Source organism: Peromyscus californicus, unplaced genomic scaffold (assembly GCF_007827085.1).
Source record: "Peromyscus californicus insignis strain IS unplaced genomic scaffold, ASM782708v3 Scaffold_3__1_contigs__length_106647218, whole genome shotgun sequence".
Lineage (NCBI taxonomy): Eukaryota > Metazoa > Chordata > Mammalia > Rodentia > Cricetidae > Peromyscus > Peromyscus californicus.
In genome coordinates, this window is record NW_026294551.1 from 53127941 (window position 1) to 53150079 (window position 22139).

The 22139-nt window shown below is 49.6% G+C and overlaps 1 protein-coding gene across 2 annotated transcripts; it reads left to right on the forward strand.

The window, feature by feature from the left end:
* Window positions 1-11871: 11871 nt before the first annotated feature.
* Window positions 11872-21673, forward strand: Tnfsf12 (TNF superfamily member 12). 2 transcript variants are annotated; one of them, XM_052756649.1, is made up of 7 exons: window positions 11872-12148; window positions 12300-12350; window positions 13072-13147; window positions 13946-13999; window positions 14241-14276; window positions 20646-20770; window positions 20973-21673. In XM_052756649.1, exons 1-7 carry the CDS (start codon window positions 11990-11992, stop codon window positions 21222-21224), a joined length of 753 nt encoding a protein of 250 aa, XP_052612609.1. In that variant the 5' UTR covers window positions 11872-11989; the 3' UTR covers window positions 21225-21673. The 2 variants fall into 2 exon arrangements, with proteins under 2 accessions (XP_052612609.1, XP_052612610.1); XM_052756650.1 differs by having other exon boundaries at window positions 12303-12350.
* Window positions 21674-22139: the final 466 nt, after the last annotated feature.

Consider the following 22139-nt stretch of genomic DNA (forward strand, 5'->3'; position numbering starts at 1 on the left):
GAAGATGAAGAGGTGGCTTTAGGTGGTGAAGCCCAGCAGACGCCATCTTAGCGAGCGACCGACGCTGAGCCACGAGCCTCCTGACAGACACACAGAGGAAGCAGCGGCGGCAGTCCACAGTGGCCCTGTTCAAACAGCATCACCTGAGCTTAACCACGAACAAACCGATGGGGAAGCCTTCCATAAGACATCACGCCTTTAATCCCAGCACTCAGGAGGCAGAGGCAGGTGGATCTTTGTGAGTTCGAGGCCAGCCTGGTCTACAGAGCGAGATCCAGGAAAGCCTCCAAAGCTACACAGAGAAACCGTTGTCTCGAGAAAAAAAAAAAGAAGAAGAAGAAGAAGAAGAAGAAGACATCAAGCCCATACTCAAAATTATCAGTGTTGTGAAAGACAAAGGACAAGCAACTGCTTTCCTTTAAAGCTGCTGGCAGGCTGGGCGTTCTCTTCACTGCCCGCCAAAAATAAATGAGAGGAAGAAGCAAGTAAACAAAAAGGCAGCTTAAAGACAATGCTGATGAAACATATGATCCTGAATTGGAAAGGACAGTTGATGTAAAGGACGGTATTAGGACAACCAGGGCCATCTGTACGTAGCCGGTGGAATTCTTTGGATTAACTGCTCACATTTGACCATTCCACAGCAGATGAAGAAAAGCTCTGTGTTAGGAGCGGTGGTACACACCTGTAACCCCACTGTAAGAATCAGGAGTTCAAGGCCTTGGCTGCAGTGGGCTCAATGCTGTTCTGGGCCACATGGGACTCTCTGGGGGGGGTGGACAGCCCTAGTTCTTAGGAGGCCATGCTGGGGCAGGTAGGGTTGCTCTGTCTGCCCTCTACAGGGCCGAAGTTCCAGAAGCCCGGCTCTCTATATGGGCGCCAGGGGTCTAAATTTAGGTCCCGGAGCTAGTGTAGCAGGCAATACTGACCGAGCCATCTCTCCAGTGTCTCCCCAAGTTTCATATATTAAAACTGAATTCCAACTGTCAAGATTAATCCACCTGTGGCATTTAGCAGTGGGACATTTGGAAAGTGATTGTTAGAATGAAATAAATTCTTCGAACTTCAACTCTGTGACTGAAACATGGAGCCTTTATAAGAAAAGGGAGTGGAGGCTGGGTGGCCTTGAATCCCAGACCTCTGGGAGGCAGAGGCAGGCGGATCTCTGTGAGTTCAAGGCCAGCCTGGTCTACAGAGTGAGTTCCAGGACACCCAGGGATACACAGAGAAGCCCTGTCTCAGAAAACCAAGAAAAAAGAAAGGAAAAGAAACGGGAGTGGAGCTGAAGAGATGGCTCAGTGGTTAAGAATGCTTGCTTCAGCCGGGCGGTGGTGGCACACACCTTTAATCCCAGCACTCGGGAGGCAGAGGCAGGCGGATCTCTGTGAGTTCGAGGCCAGCCTGGTCTACAGAGCGAGATCCAGGAAAGGCGCAAAGCTACACAGAGAAACCCTGTCTCGAAAAACCAAAAAAAAAAAAAAAAAAAAAAGAATGCTTGCTTCAGCCGGGCGGTGGTGGTGCATGCCTTTAATCTCAGCACTCAAGAGGGCTGATCTCTGTGATTTCGAGGCCAGCCTGAGCTACATAGAGAAACCCTGTCTCAAAAACCAAAAACAACAAAGAGCAGAAAGTTCTTGTAGAGGATCAGAGCTCAGTTCCCAGCAGTGACATCAGGAAGTTCACAACTGCTTGGAATTCCAGTTCCGGGTATCTGAGGGCACTCCACACACACGACACACATGCACATACATGTACACAGGCCTATACACACATAAATAATAAAATAAATCTGAAAGGAAGGTGTGTGGACAGATGGTTCAGTAGTTGGGTGCACTTGCTCTTCCTCCAGAGGACATAAGTTCAGTTCCTAGCACTCATGTTGGGCAGCTCACAACTTCCTGTAATTCTAGCTCTAGAGCAGTGGTTCTCAACCTTACTAATGCTGTGACCCTTAATACAGTTCCACATGTTGTGGTGATCACCAACCATAAAATTACTTTTTGTTGTTACTGTCATGGGTCATAATGTAAATATCTGATATGCAGGTGGTCTTAGGTGACCCCTGTGAAAGGGTCGAGTGACCCACAAAGGGGTTGTGACCCACAGGTTGAGAAACTCTGCTCTAGAGGATCCAGCGCCCTCTTTTGGCCTCATTGGACACTGCACACACTCATGGCATATACACACACACACACACACACACACACACACACACACACACACAGACACACACATAAATAAAAAATAACAATAAATACTTGCTTTTTAAAAAATGAAAGGGAGAGTGACCAGAAAACAGCCATGCACATGTACACATGTGTTGTTGTGGTATTCAAATCCCCTGGGGAAGACCAAAGACTTATGCTCAGTTCAAATTTAGATTAAATGAATTTATTCTTACTGCTAGCAGAAGGATAGCAACCTTAGCGCCAAACAGCATGCCGTGCTAAAGGGGGCTAAAAGAAGGGTTTATAATATGGATATCAAAGGTGCACACTACCGTTTCCTATGGAATCCACTGCTGGGCAAGAAGTGGTTTTAGTCCCCTCGGGTGTTTCTCTTTCCCGATATACAGTAATAAAAACACCACTTCATCCCAGTCCCACTGCTGTGGAATAATCCTTCTGTACACTGTGGACAGGTATTGCTCTCATTGGTTAATAAAAAGCTGGCAGGCTGGTAGCTGGGCAGGAAGTTAGGTGGGAAGGTCAAACTGAGAATGATGGGAAGAAGGAGGGCGGAGTCAGAGATGCCAGCCAGCCACAGAGGGAGCAGGACATGCTGGAGGACAGGTAAAGCCAGGAGCCACGTGGCAAAATGTAGATTAATAGAAATGGATTAATTTAAGTTGTAAGAGCTAGTTAGTAATAAGCCTGAGCTATCAGCCAAGAATTTATAAGTAATATAAGCCTCAGTGTGGTCATTTGAAAGCAGCTGCTGGGACGGGGAAACTGCCTACATCCTACATCCATAAGCAAGTTTAGAAAGGAAAGAGCGTGGTTAAATCCCTCACAGCAGAAACACCATTATCTTCGTCTCCTCACCTGAAGGCCATTCGGATCTCACAGACATTCCAGGGCAAAGGTCAATGGCCCTTCAGGGATGCCTGGTACCATATTAAGTTTCTTTAGGCATCACAGGGGAGTTATGTGTAAATTATTACACAGGTCTGAGCTCTCTGGGGGAAGTGTCACTAATTAACTGAGATAGAGCAGGCGCTAACACAGTGCCATCAGGTTAGGGCTGGCTGTCACACACACACCCTCACGTGTACGTGCATCACCACTCCCAGACGCTTGCAGCTTTACACCATGGCCAGTAGGATGACCAGCAAGAGAGAGCTCACCAGATGTGACCCCGCATTCTTGCATCTCCAGAACCACGAGACAGAATAAACCTCCTTCCATGACACTGTGCTATTGGCAATCGAAGAATAGACGGATACAGAAGCCAGAGGAGGCTTTTAAAAGGAGAATGAGGGCTGGAGAGACGGCTCAGCAGTTAAGAGCTGGCTGCTCTTCCAAAAGGTCCTGAGTTCAATTCCCAGCGACTACAACCATCTATAATGAGATCTGGTGCTCTCCTCTGGCCCACAGGCATACACCCAGGCAGAACACTGAACACATAATAAATAAATAAATCTTTAAAAAAAAAGAAAAGGAGAATGAGGTTGGGCAGTGGTGGCACATGCCTTTAATCCCAGCACTATGGAGGCAGGTGGATGTCTGAGTTCAAGGCCAGCCTGGTCTACAGAGTTCCAGGACATCCAGGGCTACACAGAGAAACCCTGTCTTGAACCACCCCCTTCCACCCTAAAAAGGAGAAGGAGATAGGCCCAAGGTGTAGAGGGGATCCAGGAGGAGGGAGCCTCTGGAGGATCCCACGCTCAGTGGGGAAAAGGGTTGAGGGAGTTACCACTGATGGATGATGGTGACAGTCAGGCATGGAGAGGCAAACGGGTGAGGAGAAGAAGGTGCTCAGGGTGGGCCTTGAGTTATTTGATTGACTGAATGAGTGAAGCTTACACATTTGGGCTAAAAGCAAATGGTGGTGTAGGCCTCCCTTGGGTCTGTGCTAACTCATCCCAAACTGTCTTGGCTTCAGCACTGACGGTCTCTCGACCTGGGTAGCTCTTCACTTCTAGCAAGCTAGGATCATCACTGTCCAGCCCCAGGCTGTGAGCCGCGTCTCACCTTCATTAGTCACTCTGGCCCGACTCTAGGGAGATTAGACTGCCTGTATTCATTTCACAAACTCTAGCTGGCTCTGGGAACACAGTAGCCATTGAGATGACATCATGATACACCAAATCACTGTGTCAGATGCATGAAGGCAACGTGACAGTCCCTAGAAAAACAAAACCAGAAAGGCCTCTCTTTCTTCAGTGTCGGGGTAGAAGCTTTAGAAAACAGGAAAGTGGAAGAAGCGGGGGAATGAAACTGGCAGGATTCCCTCAGTATTTTTCCTACACTTTCCCCAAGTCGTTTCCCATCAGTGTCCTAGAAGAATGCGAGTCAATTTTAGCTCTGGCGGCAAACCAAGAACAAGAAGGTTAAGTGTATTAAATTAATTTTTCAAGGCAAAGTTACGGGAGCTGCAGATGAGCTGCTGTCTCTGAGGGTCCAGTCCTTGTGTTTTTCCATTAGCAGGTGTGACTGAGGCCTGGTGCAGGCCATGGGGACAAATCCCACTTTCCAGCAAGGCTTCCTGCTATTGGAAGGTTTTCCTTTTCCCAAATTACAGTGCTGCATTCACCTGGCAAAGCCCGGCATGATGGGAAATGTCAGTGTCCCCCCCCCCCCCCCCCCCCCCCCCGCCCGGCCTATCCCATCCCAGCCCCTCTAGGCGACCCCTGGAACAGCTTGCTTTCGCCTTTTCTAGGCATTGTTCCAGAAATCCTCGTTTAATAACGTTCATACTTCTGGGTTTGTAAAAAAACCAACGCTGCTGTTGATGTCGCTAAAGTATAAAATGTCGGGTGTGTGGTCCACACTCTCTTCCTTTCTGCTCCCCAATGAAGATGATATTTATAATGTTTTCTCTTCTTTTTATCCTCCCCCAGCAGGTCCAGGCACTGAACCAGGGGCCTTATCATGTGCCAGGCAAGTTCTCTACCACTGAGCTACATTCCCAGCTTGTGGAACAGTGGGGCTTTGCATCTGTTTGTTTGGGACAGGGTCTCACCATGCAGCCCAGCTGGACTCCAAATACCCACTTGTTGGTTGGGATCACAGCTGTGTACCCTCATGCCTTGCTTAGACGAATTATTTGGTTATGGAAGTAAGCGTCTATTGCTTTGTCTCCTTGTCAGGGTGACCGGGGAGGACTGTCTCGTTTCTACCCTGCCCCCTCACTCCCATACCCCCTTCTCAGCTTCACATTCACAATACTCAAGGTTGTAAGCTTTTGTGGTGGGGTTTGCTACACTGACAGCCAAGCCTCTGGATCTTGCTGAGGATGAGTCTATGTATAAACCGACAGCATGACTGCTCCATGGTATGGTTAAGGGGAAGGTTTTGTTGGTAGATGTGAGAGAGAACCGTCAGAGGCATCTGGAAAAAGTGCAGAGGAGAGGGAGAAATTAAGGGGACTGGACATGGCCAGCAGACTGGACATGGCCCAGGCTGTCTGTGGGACAGGAGAGAAAAGCAAGAGACAGAATAAAGAATGCACACACACATACACACACACACACACACACACACACACACACAGAGAGAGAGAGAGAGAGAGAGAGAGAGAGAGAGAGAGAGAGAGAGAGAGAGCGAGAGAGAGAGAATAGAGCAGAAATAGCAGGGTTATAAGGAGTGTGAATAGCTCCCTGAATAGCTCCCGGGAGGGGAGCCCATGAGCTGGAGGGAGTCTGGGGTAGGGGAGGAGATGAGGGCTAGGAGCCAGCATGGACTCTGAAGTGTGTCACAGGTACTTGTGACACCAGCATGCACTTTGATATGCTGATGGGCACCCCAGGTAGCCATATGTCCCTTCTACCAGATGGAAGGAAATGACTTTTTGGTAGGGGGAACTAGCTTCACAAGTTCCTGAGGAACGCTGGCTTTTATGTGACCACTACAACTTCTCCTATAGTCCAGGCGGAGCTCATTTCTGGATATTTGGACTGCCTTTGTGGTTTTGGGGAATCAGAGTTTCCTTTGGACTGGACGGTATGAAAGATAAAACCCAACAGACAGACTTGCACTATCATGACCATGTCAACAAAGGCTTAGTTCCAGCAAACAATGTGCTGGCACTAGACCTTCTTCTTCTTTGTGTTGGTTAGACTTTTCATTGCTGCTACAGATACCTAGGAAACAAAAGTGGGGAGACTAATCTGAAGCCCATTTCCAAAGTCTCAGGCCACGGTCACTTGCTGCTGTTGTTCCTTTGCCCATGATGAGGAAGAACATCGTGGTGGGGAGCTTATGGCCAAGTTCCTCCCCCCAAGGAGGACCGGAAGCCGGAAGGATAAACAGAAGGCAAGGCACAAACCCAGTAATCTACTTACTCCAACAGGGCCCTCCTTCCATAGTCCCACCACCCTCCAATAGCCTGGTACAAGTTTGAATTCCAGGCTGGAAAGAAAACTCAGCAGTAGAGTGCTGGCTGCTTTTCCAGAGGACCTGGGATCGGTTCCCAGCGCCTACAAGGCAGCTCACCAATGTCTGTAGCTCCAGTCCCAAGAAATCTAGCGCCCTCTTCTGGCCTCCGTAGGCACTGCATGTGTGTGGTGCACAGACAACCGCATTCAGACACCCATGCACATAAAATCAAAAGTAATAATAATAAAGGCTAAAGGAAAAAAAAGAAAAGAAAAGAAAACCCCACCAAAGTTTGAATCCATCAATGATGAAAGCAAAGCCCTCCAGATCCAATCAGTTCTCCAAAGCCTGCCTCTGCACATCACACCGGGTACTGGCTTTCGGGAGAACTTTATATCCAAACCATAACTCTCCATGCGTTCAGCCCCACATGCCATTCTAAGAAGAATATGGGAAAACTTGAGTTTTTTAAATGGATACTTTACTAATTAAATATTATTGTCATATGATAGCTTATTTTTTCCCTTCAGTCATGAATGTATTCTTTAATTCTACCTGTTTTGCTTTCTTCTTTAAAAAAGCTTTATTTGTGTTTTATGTACGTTCGTGTTTTGCCTGCATGTATGTACACATGAGAGTGTCTGACCCCCTAGAACAGGAGTTACAGACAGTTGTAAGTTGCCATGTGGGTGCTGGGAATTGAACCCGGGTCCTCTGGAAGAGCAGCCAGTGCTCAGCAGCTGCTGAGCCATCTCTCCAGCCCTGTTTTACACTCTTTACTTACATTGTCTTCTATGGCCTTCTATGGCCTCTGATACTCATGTTGGAATTTAATCCTCATTAGGAGATAATCAGAGGAGGGACGGGACCAGCTGAGAGGTGACCAGGGCTCTGCCCTCAGTGCTGGGTTGATCAATCCATCCATGCAATGAGTGAGTTCGTGGGTTATCTTCATGGTGAGTTGCCTATCAAGCCAATTTGGCCACTCTCATGCTCCCTATCTCTCACCATGTGATGTCCTGTGCTGCTTAGGACTTTGGCAAGAGGAAGGCCATCACTGAGTGGGGCCCTTTGACCTTGGACCAGAACCATGAGTCAAAGCAAACTCCTTTCAAGTTATGAAGTCTGCAACAGTGTGCAATTGCAACTGAGAACAAACTCAAACATCATACTTGAAGTGTTCCTCAAGCTGGGGCTTCGGAGATGACGCCGACAGTGATGACTGCCATGTGAGCGTGAAGGACCTGAGTCAGATCAGCACTCACATTCAGGCCATCTGGGGCAGTGCACACCCACACACCCAGCTCTGGGTGGAGAGGCATGAGGAGAGATGGACCCGGAGGCTCATTATCAGCTACTCTAGCCAAACAGATGACTTCTAAGGTCAGTTTAGAGAGACTATCTCTCTAAAACTAAGATGGAGAGTTCCATGTGCACACGTACTCATGCACCCACACAGGTGATGTACTCACACAAACACACACACACAATTTTCCAAACTATCTTTTTGTTTGTTTGTTTTTTCCCTTTTTTTGTGTTTGTTTTCGAGACAGGGTTTCTCTGTGCAGCCCTGGCTGTCCTGGAACTTGCTCTGTAGACCAGGCTGGCCTTGAACTCAGCAATCTGTCTGCCTCTGCCTCCTGAGTGTTGGGATTAAAGGCATGTGCCACCACTGCCCTGCTGTTCTTTTTTTCAAGACAGGGTTTGTCTGTGTAGCCCTGATTGTCCTGGAACTCGCTCTATAGACTAGGCTGGCCTTAAACTCAGAGGTCTGCCTGCTTCTTTTAAAAATGTGTTCACCACCCAACACAAATTATCTTTTTTTGTTTGTTTGTTTGTTTTTTTAATTTGAGACAGAGTTTCTCTGTGTAGCTTTGGAGCCTGTCCTGGAACTTGCTTTATAGCCCAGGCTGGCCTTGAACTCAGAGATCCGCCTGCCTCTGCCTCCCAGGTGCTGGGATTAAAGGTGTACACCACCACCTCTCAGCTACAAATTATCTTTTTAAAAGACAAATTTTTTTTATTTTATTTCACATCTATGGGTGTTTTTCCTGCATGTACCTCCAGGCACCACATGTATGCCGGGGGCCAACAGAAGCTGGAGGAGGGCATCAGATCTGCTGGAATTGAAGTTATGGATGGTTGTGAGCAGCCATATAGGTACTGGGACCCAAACCCAGGACCTCTGCAAGAACAGTGCTCTTAACCACTAAGCCATCTCTCCAGCTTGTGTTCTCCACTTTTATTTCAATGGGATCTGAGGAAATATTGGAGACCAAGAAATGTGTCTGGCTTTGAATCAGAAGGCACACTGTTTTCTTTTCCTTGTTTTAGACAGAGTCTCACTCGTAGCCCTAGCTGGCCTGGAACTCACTCAGGTTGGCCTCGAATTTACAGAGATCTGTCTGCCTCTATCTCCAGAACGCTGGGATTAAAGAGGTGTGCCGTCACACTCAGCCTGCTCTCTTTTTGGTTTTTTGCACACAGCCAGTATACAGTTTGGCAGAGGCTCATGGAAATGGCTCATTCATCAAAGTCAATGGAAATCTGAGGACTATTTACTGACTGTATTGACATAATATCTCCAACACAGGCTTTCACGTTCACTTCAAGGCCTGGCTTGAGAGCTAAGAGGGGAGGTAAACTGAGGAAGGAGACCAAACTACTTGAAGAAAGCATAAGCATTACTTGGTGGCAGGCTTTTCCTGGGGAACTATCTAGCAACCTAAAGCATTAGGGTATATGGCTGGTGAGGTTTTTATGGCTGGAAAAAAAAAAGCCCCAAGTCTGATGAAGCATACCCATCCTCCTTTGAGATTATTCTCGGTTTTCTTCAGCTCTTCTGCTAACCCAGAAAACAACCTCAAGGACCAGTGTTCTTCTTCTTTCCTTGACTTTGAATTCTTGCCTAACTAATGCAGAAAACCTCTTTTAAGGGCCAACACGTAGTTTGGTGGTAGAGTACTTGCTTAGCATATATAAGGCCTTGGGTTCCATCGCCTTGCAAGAAAAAAGAGACACCCCGCCTTAAAGGTGTTTGTTTATTTGTTTGTTTCGTGTGCACACACTCGTTCGTGTGTGTGATTGTGGCACGCCATTGTGCAGGTCGGTGCACAACTTTCAGGAGCTGGTTCCTGCCTTCAACCTTGTTTCTGCCAGCTGTTTCTTTTCCTCTGTGTCTCCCATTTCTTCTGTAGAAATGTTCAGATTAATTCACTCCACCACATTTTGTGATTTTTAAATTAATTCATTTTTATTTTTTTTAAAGATTTATTTATTTATTATGTACACAGAAGAAGGCGCCAGATCTCATTATAGATGGTTGTGAGCCACCATGTGGGTGCTGGGAATTGAACTCAGGACCTCTGGAAGAACAGTTGGTGCTCTTAACCTCTGAGCCATCTCTCCAGCCCCATTTTTATTGTATGTGCATTGGTGTTTGGCCTGTGTGTATGTCTAAGTGAATTGTCAGATCCCCTGGAGCTGGAGTTACAGACAGTTGTGAGCTGTCATGTGGGTGCTAGGAATTGAATCCAGGTCCTCTGGAAGAGCAGCCAGTGCTCTTAACCACTGAGCCATCTGTTCCGCTCTCCACATTTTGCTTTTTATGAGGGTTTTAGGGACCTAACTCAGGTCACCAGGCTTGTGTGGCCAGTGCTCTTACTCAATGAGCCGGTTCCCTGCCTCCTAAACACTCTTTTATTGATATCGCAGATTTCAGTGCCTAGGACTCTGCTCCTGGCCCCACCATATGGAGTCTTAGGGATTTTATTGGGTGCTGGGTGGGCATGGCTCTTGTTAAAAAGCCTTTAGCGGTTTGGAGTACAGTTCAGAGGCAGAACTTTTGTTTGCCTAGCATGTACAAAGTTTAACCCCAGCAAAGATCTTTTAAAAAGAAAAAGGCTGGCGTTGATGGTACAAGCCTATAATCCCAGCACCTGGAGGGCACAAGCAGGCAGATCTCTGTGAGTTTGAGGCCAGATCCACACATCAAGTTCCAGGATAGCCAGGGCTACCCAGTGAGACTATCTGAACAAAGAATAAAGGCAGGAGTGGGGGGCTAAAGAGATGGTTCAGGAGTTAAGAGTATTTTCTGGGGCTGGAGAGATGGCTCAGTGGTTAAGAGCATCTGTTGTTCCTGCAAAAAAACAGGTTTGACTCCCAGCACCTATAACTGTAGTTCCAGGGGATCGAATGCCCTCTTCTGACCTCCGTGGGCACCAGGCACACATACGGGGCACATATATACCTGCAGGCAACATTAATACACATAAAATAAAATATATGAGTCTTATATAAGTCTTAAAAAAAAAAGATATCTTTGTGAGTTCGAGGCCAGCCTGGTCTACAGAGCGAGATCCAGGAAAGGCGCAAAGCTACACAGAGAAACCCTGTCTCGAAAAAAAAAAAAAAAAAAAAAAAAAGATAAAGCACTTGCTGCTCTTCCAGAGGACCAGAGTTTGGTTCCTGGCATCCACGTCAGGCGGCTGTCACTCACTGTTAAGTCGGGTCCCAGGGACTCAGGTGCCTCTGGCCTCTGAGGCTACCTGCATGCACACACACACACACACACACACACACACACACACACACACACAAACTAAAAATAGGAAATCTTTTTTTTTTAAAGAAAAATATATAATATTTTATTGAAGTATCTTTGGGAGATAACCAGTGGTCACATGGCCACAAATATCATTAGAAGCCCTCACAGCTATAAGAAAAAGTGCTCACTCCCCCAAGCGCACTAGGGAAAACTGGGGTGGTACAGAGAAGCAAGACCCCTGTGAAACGCTGCCTCAAATACCGATGAAGTGTTCCCTAAAAACTAAACAAAACTGAGAAAGAAATAAAAGGCGTTAGAGTAGACACTGGCGGAGTTGGGGGTTCCTCATTTTAAACCACGATGTGAAGAATCTCCTTTTTAGTGATCTATGCTGGGAAAGAGGTGGTATGCTGGTTAGATTTATCAACTTGACACAAGTTAGAGTCATCTGGAAGAGGGAATTTCAACTGAGAAAACGAAGGCGTTCCCACTGGGGGCGTCTTCTTGATTAAAGATTGCTGTGGGAGGGCCCAGAACAGAGGGGCGGGTGCTAGCTAGGTTCCTGGGTCCAGAGCCCGGTCCCCATCCCTGGCACTCAGGCCTGGGGTGGATGCCCGTCCACTTCTGCTTTCCCTGGCTCTCAGAGGCCTAGGCCTGGGGTGCCACTGCGGTCGCCTGCTTGCACACGACTGGGCGCTGGACGCCTCTGGCTTCTTGCACTGCACTCCGGGGAGGCTGGAGTTTAATCACACAGTGTCCGGCTTCCTGTCCTCGTTCGCCCCCCTCCGGCCCGCTTCCCTGGCCCCTCCCTCTCCCCTGGCCCGATCCGCCCACCAGCTCCCCCTCCCCATCCCTTGGGTCCTGGGATGGGGGGGCGGTGAGGCAGGCACAGCCCCCCGCCCCCATGGCCGCCCGTCGGAGCCAGAGGCGGAGGGGGCGCCGGGGGGAGCCGGGCACCGCCCTGCTGGCCCCGCTGGTGCTGAGCCTGGGCCTGGCGCTGGCCTGCCTTGGCCTCCTGCTGGTCGTGGTCAGCCTGGGGAGCTGGGCAACGCTGTCTGCCCAGGTGAGGCCCTCAGCGTACCCCTCTCTGAGCATATTAGGAACAGAAAGTGCAGAGGAGCAGATGGGGGCCGGGAGAGCAGAGGGCCAGGGGATCGGAGAAGGGGTGGAGGATAAGATGTCAAGAGGACAGGGTGACGCTGCCTCCCTCCCAGCAGGAGCCTTCTCAGGAGGAGCTGACAGCAGAGGACCACCAGGAGCCCGCTGTGAGTAGGTGTGGATGCTGTGCGCAGGATGCCAGCATGGAAAAATGTGCCCAAGTTGAGGCTTTGGCTGGCGGTGACAGCTGTGTGTGTGTGTGTGTGTGTGTGGTGTGTGCATTCAGCTAGCTGTATGTGCATGAAGACTCTCTCGAGTGCACTAGTTTACAACGGCGTGTGTGGAGTGAACCAGCCCACGTGGGTATGTCTGTGTGTGAGAGAGAGGGTGATCTGGGCGTAAGGAGGTAACTCTTAGCACAAAGTAAGAGTTGTGCTACCTGAGTGGGAAGTGCTGATTGGCTGTGAGTGAGGTGAGCCTGAGAAATCGGAGCCTGGCACCAGGCAGAGGCTCTCTGAAAGATACTATCACCTGTGTATGCATGCTGTCTGCCTGTGCCCCACCTCCCTCCGTGTGTGCGTGTGTGTGCGTGTGTGTGTGTGTGTGTGTGTGTGTGTGTGTGTGTGTGTGAGAGAGAGAGAGAGAGAGAGAGAGAGAGAGAGAGAGAGAGAGAGAGAGAGAGAGAGAGAGAGAGTGAGCGCAGGGTGCAGGCTGTCTGTTGACTGAGGCTGAAGGCATTAAAGTCCGTCCGGTTCCCCAGCCTCACTACCCAGGTTTAGCCAACCCCGAGGATTTGTGTCTGTTACTGGCTAACGGTTCTTCTGGCAGGCCCTATGTATGGCTTTTGTCTCCGGGAGGTCCTGTTTGAGCCCTGCCCTTGATTCCTAGGAACTGAATCCCCAGACAGAGGGAAGCCAGGATGTGGTGCCTTTCTTGGAACGACTAGTCCGGCATCGAAGAAGTGGTGAGCATCCATCCTTGTGTCCCATCTCAGGAGGGACAAACCTGGGTAGTCATTGGTTCATTGACTGCTTTGTCTTTCACAACCATCTACGAGAGGAGCAGACTAAAACTATTACTTTCATAGAGAAACTGAGGCAGGGAGCATGAAGGAGACACAGAGTCAAACAGCTAAACAGCTGAGAATGGGCTCTAGGAATTTTAGCTCTGCCTTCCAAAGCTGCTTTTGCTATATGGACTTGCTTCCTATGGACCCTACCACAAATGGCCAGGAGTTTGAAAGACTCCTGGAGCCTCCGAGGACAAGATGGAAGAGTCTGAGGCCTGGGCATCCCTAAGCAAAGACTTCTATGAATCAATGGTACATTACTATATATCCAAGTTCGGATGGATGAAATTGTCCTGGTTTGTACCTGATATCTCAGTATGGGGTGTGTGTGTGTGTGTGTGTGTGTGTGTGTGTGTGTGTGTGTGTGTGTCTGTGTATGTGTGTGTCTGTGTCTGTGTGGTGGTGGAGATACAACCCAGAGCCTCTTACATGCTGGACAAGCACCCCACCACCAAGCTGCACCCCTCCCCCAGTGTGATTATTAATTAATAGCCACCTTTTGCTCTCACAAGTATCCCAATTTGGATAAATTATGCTGTCACTGTTTATGAAGGAAGATGAGGCTTGAAGTATGATGGCTGGGGGTCTGGATAACAAACGCTAAGGCTGCCAGGGTCCTGAGCAGGGAGAGAGGCTGGGGGTCTGGCTCTGGTCTCCAGAGAGGTCTCTCTGCTGATCTCTCTTTATTCTTAGCTCCTAAAGGCCGGAAACCGCGGGCTCGCAAAGCTATTGCCGCCCATTATGAAGGTGGGTTGCCCCTTATGAAGGTGGGTCGTCCCTTATGAAGGTGGGTCGCCCCTTATGAAGGTGGGTCGCCCCCTTATGAAGGTAGGTTGCCCATTATGAGGGTGGGGTCGCCCCTTATGAAGGTGGGTCACCCCTTATGAAGGTGGGTCGCCCCTTATGAAGGTAGATCATCCATTATGAAGGGGGAAGCAGTGGCAGAGGGGCAGAGCAAGTCTCACCAACCCTTTCCTGTGTCTTACAGTTCATCCACGGCCAGGACAGGATGGAGCGCAGGCAGGTGAGACCCCCATCTCCACCTCTGAGCTTTCTCTTGACCCATCAGAGCAGCATCCCCCACCCCAGAAAAGGGCTCCCCAAACCTCTTCCTCCCTGTGTCCAGCCTAGGAACCCCAGAAGCCAGTTTATGAAAGTCCTCCAAGTTCTCTCTGTGACCCTGGCATGGCGAGGTCAGGAGAGAAATAGGCGGAAAACTCCCACCCTTCCAGAACCCAGGCTAGCCCCTTTCCAGAACCCAGGCTAGCCCCTTTTCAGAACCCAGGCTAGCCCCTTTCCAGAACCCAGGCTAGCCCCTTTTCAGAACCCAGGCTAGCCCCTTTCCAGAACCCAGGCTAGCCCCTTTTCAGAACCCAGGCTAGGCCCTTCCCAAACCAATGGCCCCAGCTTTTTCTTCCTACCCTCAGACTTTGCGAAGAAGCCCCCATGATCCTTTCCTTTTTTTGTTCGGTGTTCCATGTGTTCTGTGCGACCATTGTTTCTCCAAGGGTTTCTAGTCTCTGCCCATCTCTATCGCCTCCTTTAGAACCCCAAACTCAGCTCTGCCCCCTCCCCATCCTCAGTCTCCTTGCCTCCCCTCTTTGTCCACCTATGCTGCCCAGCAAAGCCCTCCTAAATGTTCAGACGCCTCTCCCGTTGCTTGTCTGCTGAGCTGCCTGTCCCCCTGCGCTGTGGTCTCAGCCTCACTCCCTGGCACTTGCTTGTGGGGCTGAGACTCCTGTGCCCTGGTATGTCTCTTCTGGACTTTGAACAGACTGTTTCCTCACTTGGAGCATCCTTCCACTGTGCGGGTGTGGAGACAAGACAGGAGGGTGGCTCAGACCAGGGTGTTAGCCGTAGAGGAGGGGAGCCCTGGAGATCTGACAGGTGGCTTCAAGATCCAGGGTTTGCTTGTGGGTTCCATGACAACGGCCAAGAGAAATGGAGGGATAATAAGTAGCAATGTACATTGTTTTCTTTTGAGACAGGGTCTTGCTACTCCGCCCAGGCTGCTCTAAAACTCAGGTGACCCTCTTGCCTCAGCCTCCTGAGAGGCTGGAGCTATACGGCTTGTTGTGCCTTGACACCTGGCTTGAATATCGCTGAGAATGGTAGTGCCTAAGTCTGGGTCGGCCAGGAGGGAAATAGGTTGTCCGTCTAACAATGACCATGTGGAGAAAATGGTTAGTAAAGTAAATCTCACCAGTGGGTGGTGAGGAATGGTCATGGGGTTGTTATTTAAAGCAACAGGATGAGATGAGACACCAGAGGAGAGAACTACCCCAAGAATGAAGCTGGGCAGAGGGGGAGCCAGCGAGGAGATGGGAAAGGAAGAAGCTCAGGCAGGGCGGTGTCGTGAGAGCTCCGACGACAGGGCAAGAGGATGTGGCTGTCTGTGCAGGAGCAGCTGAGAGGTCACGAGATGAAGACAGAGATGTGACTGCTGGGTTTGGTGACTAGCGTCAACTGATGACCTGATGGGTGACTTCAGAGTTGTGACTAGGAGAGCAGTGTGGACTGGGCAGAAAACAAGAAAAAGGGGGTGAGGGACAGTGAAAAGAAAGAGAGATAGCTGGTCGGTAAAGAGGAATGGCCGGGTGGTGGTGGCGCACGCCTTTAATTCCAGCACTCGGGAGGCAGAGCCAGGCGGATCTCTGTGAGTTCGAGGCCAGCCTGGCCTACAAAGTGAGTTCCAGGAAAGGCGCAAAGCTACACAGAGAAACCCTGTCTCAAAAAACAAAACAAACAAACAAACAAAAAAGAGGGATGGAGGCCAAGGAAAACCTGTCCTTCTAATGAGACTATCCATCCTAGTGCTTTTGGGGTAGGCACTGGGACTAGCGCGTATTATCAGATCCCCACAACTGCCTTAGCAGGAAGATATTCTGATGACCTCCACTGAGTAAATGAGGGTTATATGCTCTGAGATCACGGCAAAGCTAAGTGGTGGAGGCCATGGAGGTCAGATTCAAAGTCGGTAAGGACATGTATGCTTGGGTGCTGAACACAGTCTTTTTTTTTTTTTTTTTAAAGATTTTATTTATTTATTATGTATACAGCATGTATGACTGCAGGCCAGAAGAGGGCACCAGATATCATTACAGATGGTTGTGAGCCACCATGTGGTTGCTGGGAATTGAACTCAGGGCCTCTGGAAGAGCAGCCAGTGCTCTTAACCTCTGAGCCATCTTTCCAGCCCTGAACACAGTCTTCTTGAGAAGTACACTTGTTGGTGTGCGGATGAAGCTACCCATAGGCCAGAGCCCAAGAAGGTGGAAGGGATGTTTCTCAAAGAAAGGACACACATCATAACGGTGCCAAAGGAACACGTGAGAAGAGGTGCTTGGAGGTTTTGTAGGGGGAGATGAGGAGCCCCGGCCTAAGGATGACTAGGGACACAGGAGCAGGGGTCTAAGGAGATGCTACAAAGCCCAGCATTTGGTAGGGGCAAGTGAGTTGCCAGGTAGCCTTAGACACCCTTTGAAGGGTTGTAGTGGTGACGTGAGTGACCTTGGGACCATTCACATTCCCGGGTACACCGTGCCCTTTGGCCACAACCAGACTTGCCCTAAGCTAGTCTGCACCCAGTTTACCTGCTTCTCTTTTCCCCTCCCTGTTCCAGGCCAGCTCTCGTCACCTTAGTAGAGATCCTTTATTTGGGCACTTTCCCAGGCATCAGTTCCTTAACATACATGTATCCGGAGCCTGCTGTTTCCCAGGGACCAGGGACCAGAGCACGGCGGTGTTTGCTTCCCTACAGAGGAGTAGCAGACAGTCTATAAATGTGTAATTACAGTGCTGGAGGACAAGGACGGTAGTAAAGCAGCCCAAGACACATGGCGCTGCACAGGAAGACAGCTTTACAGTGGAGTCAGGGACTCATCCGCCCTTGCAGTAGCTTTGAGGCCTTCCGAGGCTGTGAAGCCTAATTGTATGGTGTTGAGAGGGTCAGGAACCATGCAAGGCCAGGCTTTTCCAAGAGTCTGATGAGGTTGAAAGTTGTAAGAATGTCAGCGGGGCTCAGGTGGAGAAAGTCCTCTAGAAACGTGGGGGGATCCAGTCTTTTGATAACTGTCACATGATGATGTCCTCTGCAAATATACTGGACCACATTCGTAGCGCCTCTGGGATGCATGGGACCCCCTGAGGGCTGTAGACTGGACATACCTGTAAGAGAAATAGGGTGGGTTGTAAGATTGCGGAAGACAGATGGCAGGCAGGTCACAAAGAGAAAATGGGGCTTGATCTTCAGGGACCCATCACTGAAATGCAGGGAGAAGCAAGCCCCGGTCTGCAGTTTGGAAATAGCAACTCTGCGGCTTTGTTTGGGAAATAAACTTCAAGAGGCAAGGGTGGAGACCGGGATTCCAGTGAGGAGTCCCAAGGAGACCAGACTGGGGAGAAAAGGGAGGAGTGGGCAGGGCTGTTCAGGAGCAGGAATGGTAGGAAACTGTGGTCACCGAGCAAACCTGGTATAGAAGAGACTAGTGAGACCATGAGCCACGTGTGGGATGTAGATAGTGGAGCGAGCCTTCCTCCATCCTTCTGGGTGAGGAGGTTAGTTCAGTTTGGGTGAAGGAGGGCTCTGAGGAGCCATTAGGGCTGGACTCAAAGGACTGTGCTAACTCAGGTGAGAATGCCCAGGAAGAGGCACCCCCCACTTTTTGTTCAGTGTGGTGGGAGAGAGCAAACCTAGGACCCTACACAGGCTAGACAAGCGCTCTACCATGGTCCTGCGCCCTAACCCAGAGAGTTACTGTTTACTTCAAAAGGAGACAAGAAATTCAGGCAGGGTGGTATGTACTGAGATCCCAGCACCTTGAAGGATGAGGCAGGAGGACCACGAGTTCAAGTGCACTGTAACGACTAGGCAGCCAGGGCTACAGAGTGAGACCCTCTCCCAAGCCAACATTAAAAACCACAAGTGGCACCGGGCGGTGGTGGCGCACACCTTTAATCCCAGCACTCGGGAGGCAGAGCCAGGTGGATCTCTGTGAGTTCAAGGCCAGCCTAGGCTACCAAGTGAGTCCCAGGAAAGACGCAAAGCTACACAGAGAAACCCTGTCTTGAAAAACAAAACAAAACAAAACAAAACAAAAAAACCCCCCACAAGTTACAAGAGCAGAGGAGGAAGACTGGGAACGGTGAACAACTGAGTTCTCGGGCTCCTGAGACCCAGGCAGAAATGACTGAGTTCTCGGGCTCCTGAGACCCAGGCAGCCTATGGACCTAAGCACTCCTCTCTTCCCACCAGTGAGTCTTAGGCCCAGTTCCAAGTGCTGGGAATACAGACTGGGTGCATAAGACGGCTGTCCTTGCCCTTGCCGGGGAGTCACAGCCTAGAGGGGATAAATACAAAAGGTTTCTCATTTTGCTGACTGCCAGGGAACGGGCAGGAGAGACAACAGAGGCGGGTTTGTCTGCTTGTCTTATGTTGCTTTGTTTTGTCTGAGACAAAGTCACAGTTTGTAGCCCATGCTGGCTTTGAACTCAGAGACTTTCTTTCTCAATCTCCCAAATGCTTGGATTATAGACCTGTGCCAACACACCCACCATCACCACAGGAGAAGCTAGACTAGAAGGTGACTGTCAGGAAGACGTCCTGGGAAGAAGGAAGGACATTATGAAGCCCCCGAGATGGGGGCTGGTGGGGGAGCTTGGTGAATAGCAAGAGACGGGAAGAAGGCCAGGATGGTTGTGGTGGGCAAGAGTGTTGTGTGGGGAGTCAGTGAGATTGGAGAGGTAGACAGCCTTGGAGGCGGGTCTGGGAAGCCAGGGACACTAGGCTCTATGCTCACTTCTTCTGTTTCAATTCTTTTCATTTGTTTGCTTGTGTTTTCCTAGACAGAGTTTCTCTGTGTAGACCTGGCTGCCCTGGAACTCACTCTAGACCAGGCTGGCCTCGAACTCCCAGAGATCCATCTGGCTCTGCCTCCTGAGTGCTGGGATTAAAGGAGTGCCCAACTAGCACCTGGTGGGGATTTCTTTTTGTTCATTTTGTGGTGACAGAATTTAAGGCCCAAGGCATGCTAGCTCAGGGCTTCCCCAGCCCTTTCCATGGTATAGTTTTTGGTAACAGCTTTATTGAGATAGATTTCACACTCCATGCATTCTGCTCATCTGTCCAACCCAGTGCTCTTTAGTCTATTGTGACTAAAGTACAGCCTAAGGTGCAAACCATTAATTGCCACAAGCCCTGACTCACGCCTTTAACCCCAGCATTTAGGAGGCAGAGGCAGGCGCAGGCTGGTCTCTGTGAGTTTGAGGCCAGTCTGGTTCATGTAGTGAGCAACCTGTACAGCCAGGATAGAGAGACCCTGTCACAAAACAAAAATAACAAAACCGCATAAGCCCAAGTCTGGTAAAGTGGCACATACCCATAATCCCAGCACTTGGAAGGTAGGAGGAAGAGTATAAGGAATTCAAGGTCATCCTCAGCTGCCAGCCTGAGCTACAGAGACCCTCTCTCAAAAAATAATAGCAGTGATAAAGAGGAAGAAAAAGTCATGTGTCCTTTAGCTGTCACCTTATAGTCTCATCATGCCTAACCTCAAGCAATCAATAACCCACTTGCTGTCTCTATAGACTGCCAAATGCAGGCATTTCCTCTGCTCGGGAGCAAACAATATGCGTTTCTTTCACTTAACATTGTTTTCAAGGTTTGTCTACTTGATAGCAAGCAACTGTTCTTTATTCCCTTTGAAAGCAGAGTAATACTCAGTGTATAAGACTGCCACATTTGTGCATCTGTTCATCAGCTGATGGACAGTAAATGTCACTTTATTCTTTTCTTGTTTGTTTGTTTTTGGTTTTTTGAGACAGAGTTTCTGTGAGTAGCTCTGGTTGTCCTGCTCTGTAGACCAGGTTGACCTTGAACTCACAGAGATTTGCCTGCCTCTGCCTCCTGAGTGCTGTAATTAAAGGCATATGCCACCACGGCCTGACATATTCTTTTCTTGTTTTCATAAGAAATTTTAAATTCACAGCCCATGAGTCTGTGTCCTGTCACTCATTTCTTTTTATTGACTCAAACAATGCATGTCTATGTATATATACTCTACTATATAGTCAAGACACAAGCAATAATGACAGATGAAGTAAAATGTAAAATCCCCAACTCTTCTGCTTCAGAACTATTCTTTAATCTCCCAAGAAGAATTACCAGTGACAATTTGCCCTGAAACTTTCTGGTCACGTATGTTAGATCTCATCACACAATACCTTATTATCATTGTGGGCTTCATAGGGGCCATGGCTCCTCCCATACTCTGGGCCATTGATACCTCTTCTGGGTAAGGTGGAATATATATATATAATGGATTCTTGGGGAGTGTGGAGGATTCTTGTATTCTTGTAAAGGGACTTGTACTTATCCCTGAACATCCACATTCAGGTGTGGATGGGACAGTGAGTGGCTGGGAAGAGGCCAAAATCAACAGCTCCAGTCCTCTGCGCTACGACCGCCAGATCGGGGAATTTACAGTCATCAGAGCTGGGCTCTACTACCTATACTGCCAGGTAAGCTCTGCCTGGCGCCACGGGCAGAGCAGTGCTGAAGAGGAGAAGGACTTGGCTTGGGGGTAGGAAGGAGGGCAAGGTATAGGTGGGAGAGGGAGCCTCTGGGTTTTATGAGTGAAGAGATGCCTGGATTTCTAAGGAGACTGGAAATTAAGACGAGGCAGGCAGAGGCCTGGATCTAGCTTGTCCTCTTTCTATGCAGGTGCACTTCGATGAGGGGAAGGCTGTCTATCTGAAGCTGGACTTGCTGGTGAACGATGTGCTGGCCTTGCGCTGTCTGGAGGAGTTCTCGGCCACAGCAGCAAGCTCCCCTGGGCCCCAGCTCCGTCTGTGCCAGGTGTCTGGGCTGCTGGCCCTACAGCCAGGGTCTTCCCTTCGGATCCGCACTCTCCCCTGGGCTCATCTTAAGGCTGCCCCCTTCCTCACCTACTTTGGACTCTTTCAAGTTCACTGAGGGGTCCTGCTCTCCAAGACTCCCTTTACCCAGACAGCTCCCAGAGCACCACGACCCCCAAACCCTGAGCTGCTCCGGTGTTGTCCTCGCCTCTAAAGGCAGCCGGGGCTTGTTCACGTGTTTTCCATCCCACAGAAATATTCCTGTTCTTCCTTAACACCCCATCCCAGCTGTCCACCTCACTAGCTCCCAAAGCCCCACTTATCCCCGATCCCCCCCACCCTCGGCCCCCAGGACACTGCGTTTACTGACTGAGCGTCAGGCACTGAGATGGGCTGGACCTGGCAGCAGGAAGCAAAGAGCCTGGGACTGGGCCAGAAGTTCCCAAATGTGAGGGCTAAGAGCCTTAGACAAGCCCCTCCCTGGATCCCTGTGGATTTTGAAAAGATACTATTTTTATTATTATTGTGACAAAATGTTAAATGGATATTAAAGAGAATAAATCATGATTCCTCTCTTCTTTGGGGCCCAGAGTAACTGAAAGCCATGGGAAGGAAGTTTAGGCATTTAAGCTACAATTCTGAGTAGAAATCACAAAGGTATCAGAAAAACAAAACCACCTGGTCCTCTGCTCAAGGTATGGCAGAAGCAGTCTCATTTCCCTAACAGGCGGACTTCCTCCTGCAGGGGGAATCCCTGACTGGGAGGAGCAGGAGCCCTTCCTGTTGGCAGCTTAGACCGCTCAGCAGTTCAGCAGGTGCTGGCACAGGCCCGAGCTAGGCGATGGGGTGGCAGCTAGCCTGGAAAGGGGCTCAGAGCCACGCGAAGGACTGCAGGGGCCAGGTGCATGAGCCGGGCCCCTGGGTCTGGGGAGCACTGCAGTGGCTGGGGGGCTTGGGGCTCTTTCTTTTGTCTCTTTGTCCGGAGAGCCTTATGTAAGAACTCTTCTTGGGAAACAGGAAGTCCAGCTTGCCA

Coding starts and splice junctions, on each gene's coding strand:
- Tnfsf12 (XM_052756649.1), top strand. CDS start 11,990: ATGGCCGCCCGTCGGAGCCAGAGGCGGAGGGGGCGCCGGGGGGAGCCG. Junction 12,149..12,299: donor GGGCAACGCTGTCTGCCCAG/GTGAGGCCCTCA, acceptor CCTCCCTCCCAG/CAGGAGCCTTCTCAGGAGGA. Junction 13,148..13,945: donor AGTCCGGCATCGAAGAAGTG/GTGAGCATCCAT, acceptor CTTTATTCTTAG/CTCCTAAAGGCCGGAAACCG.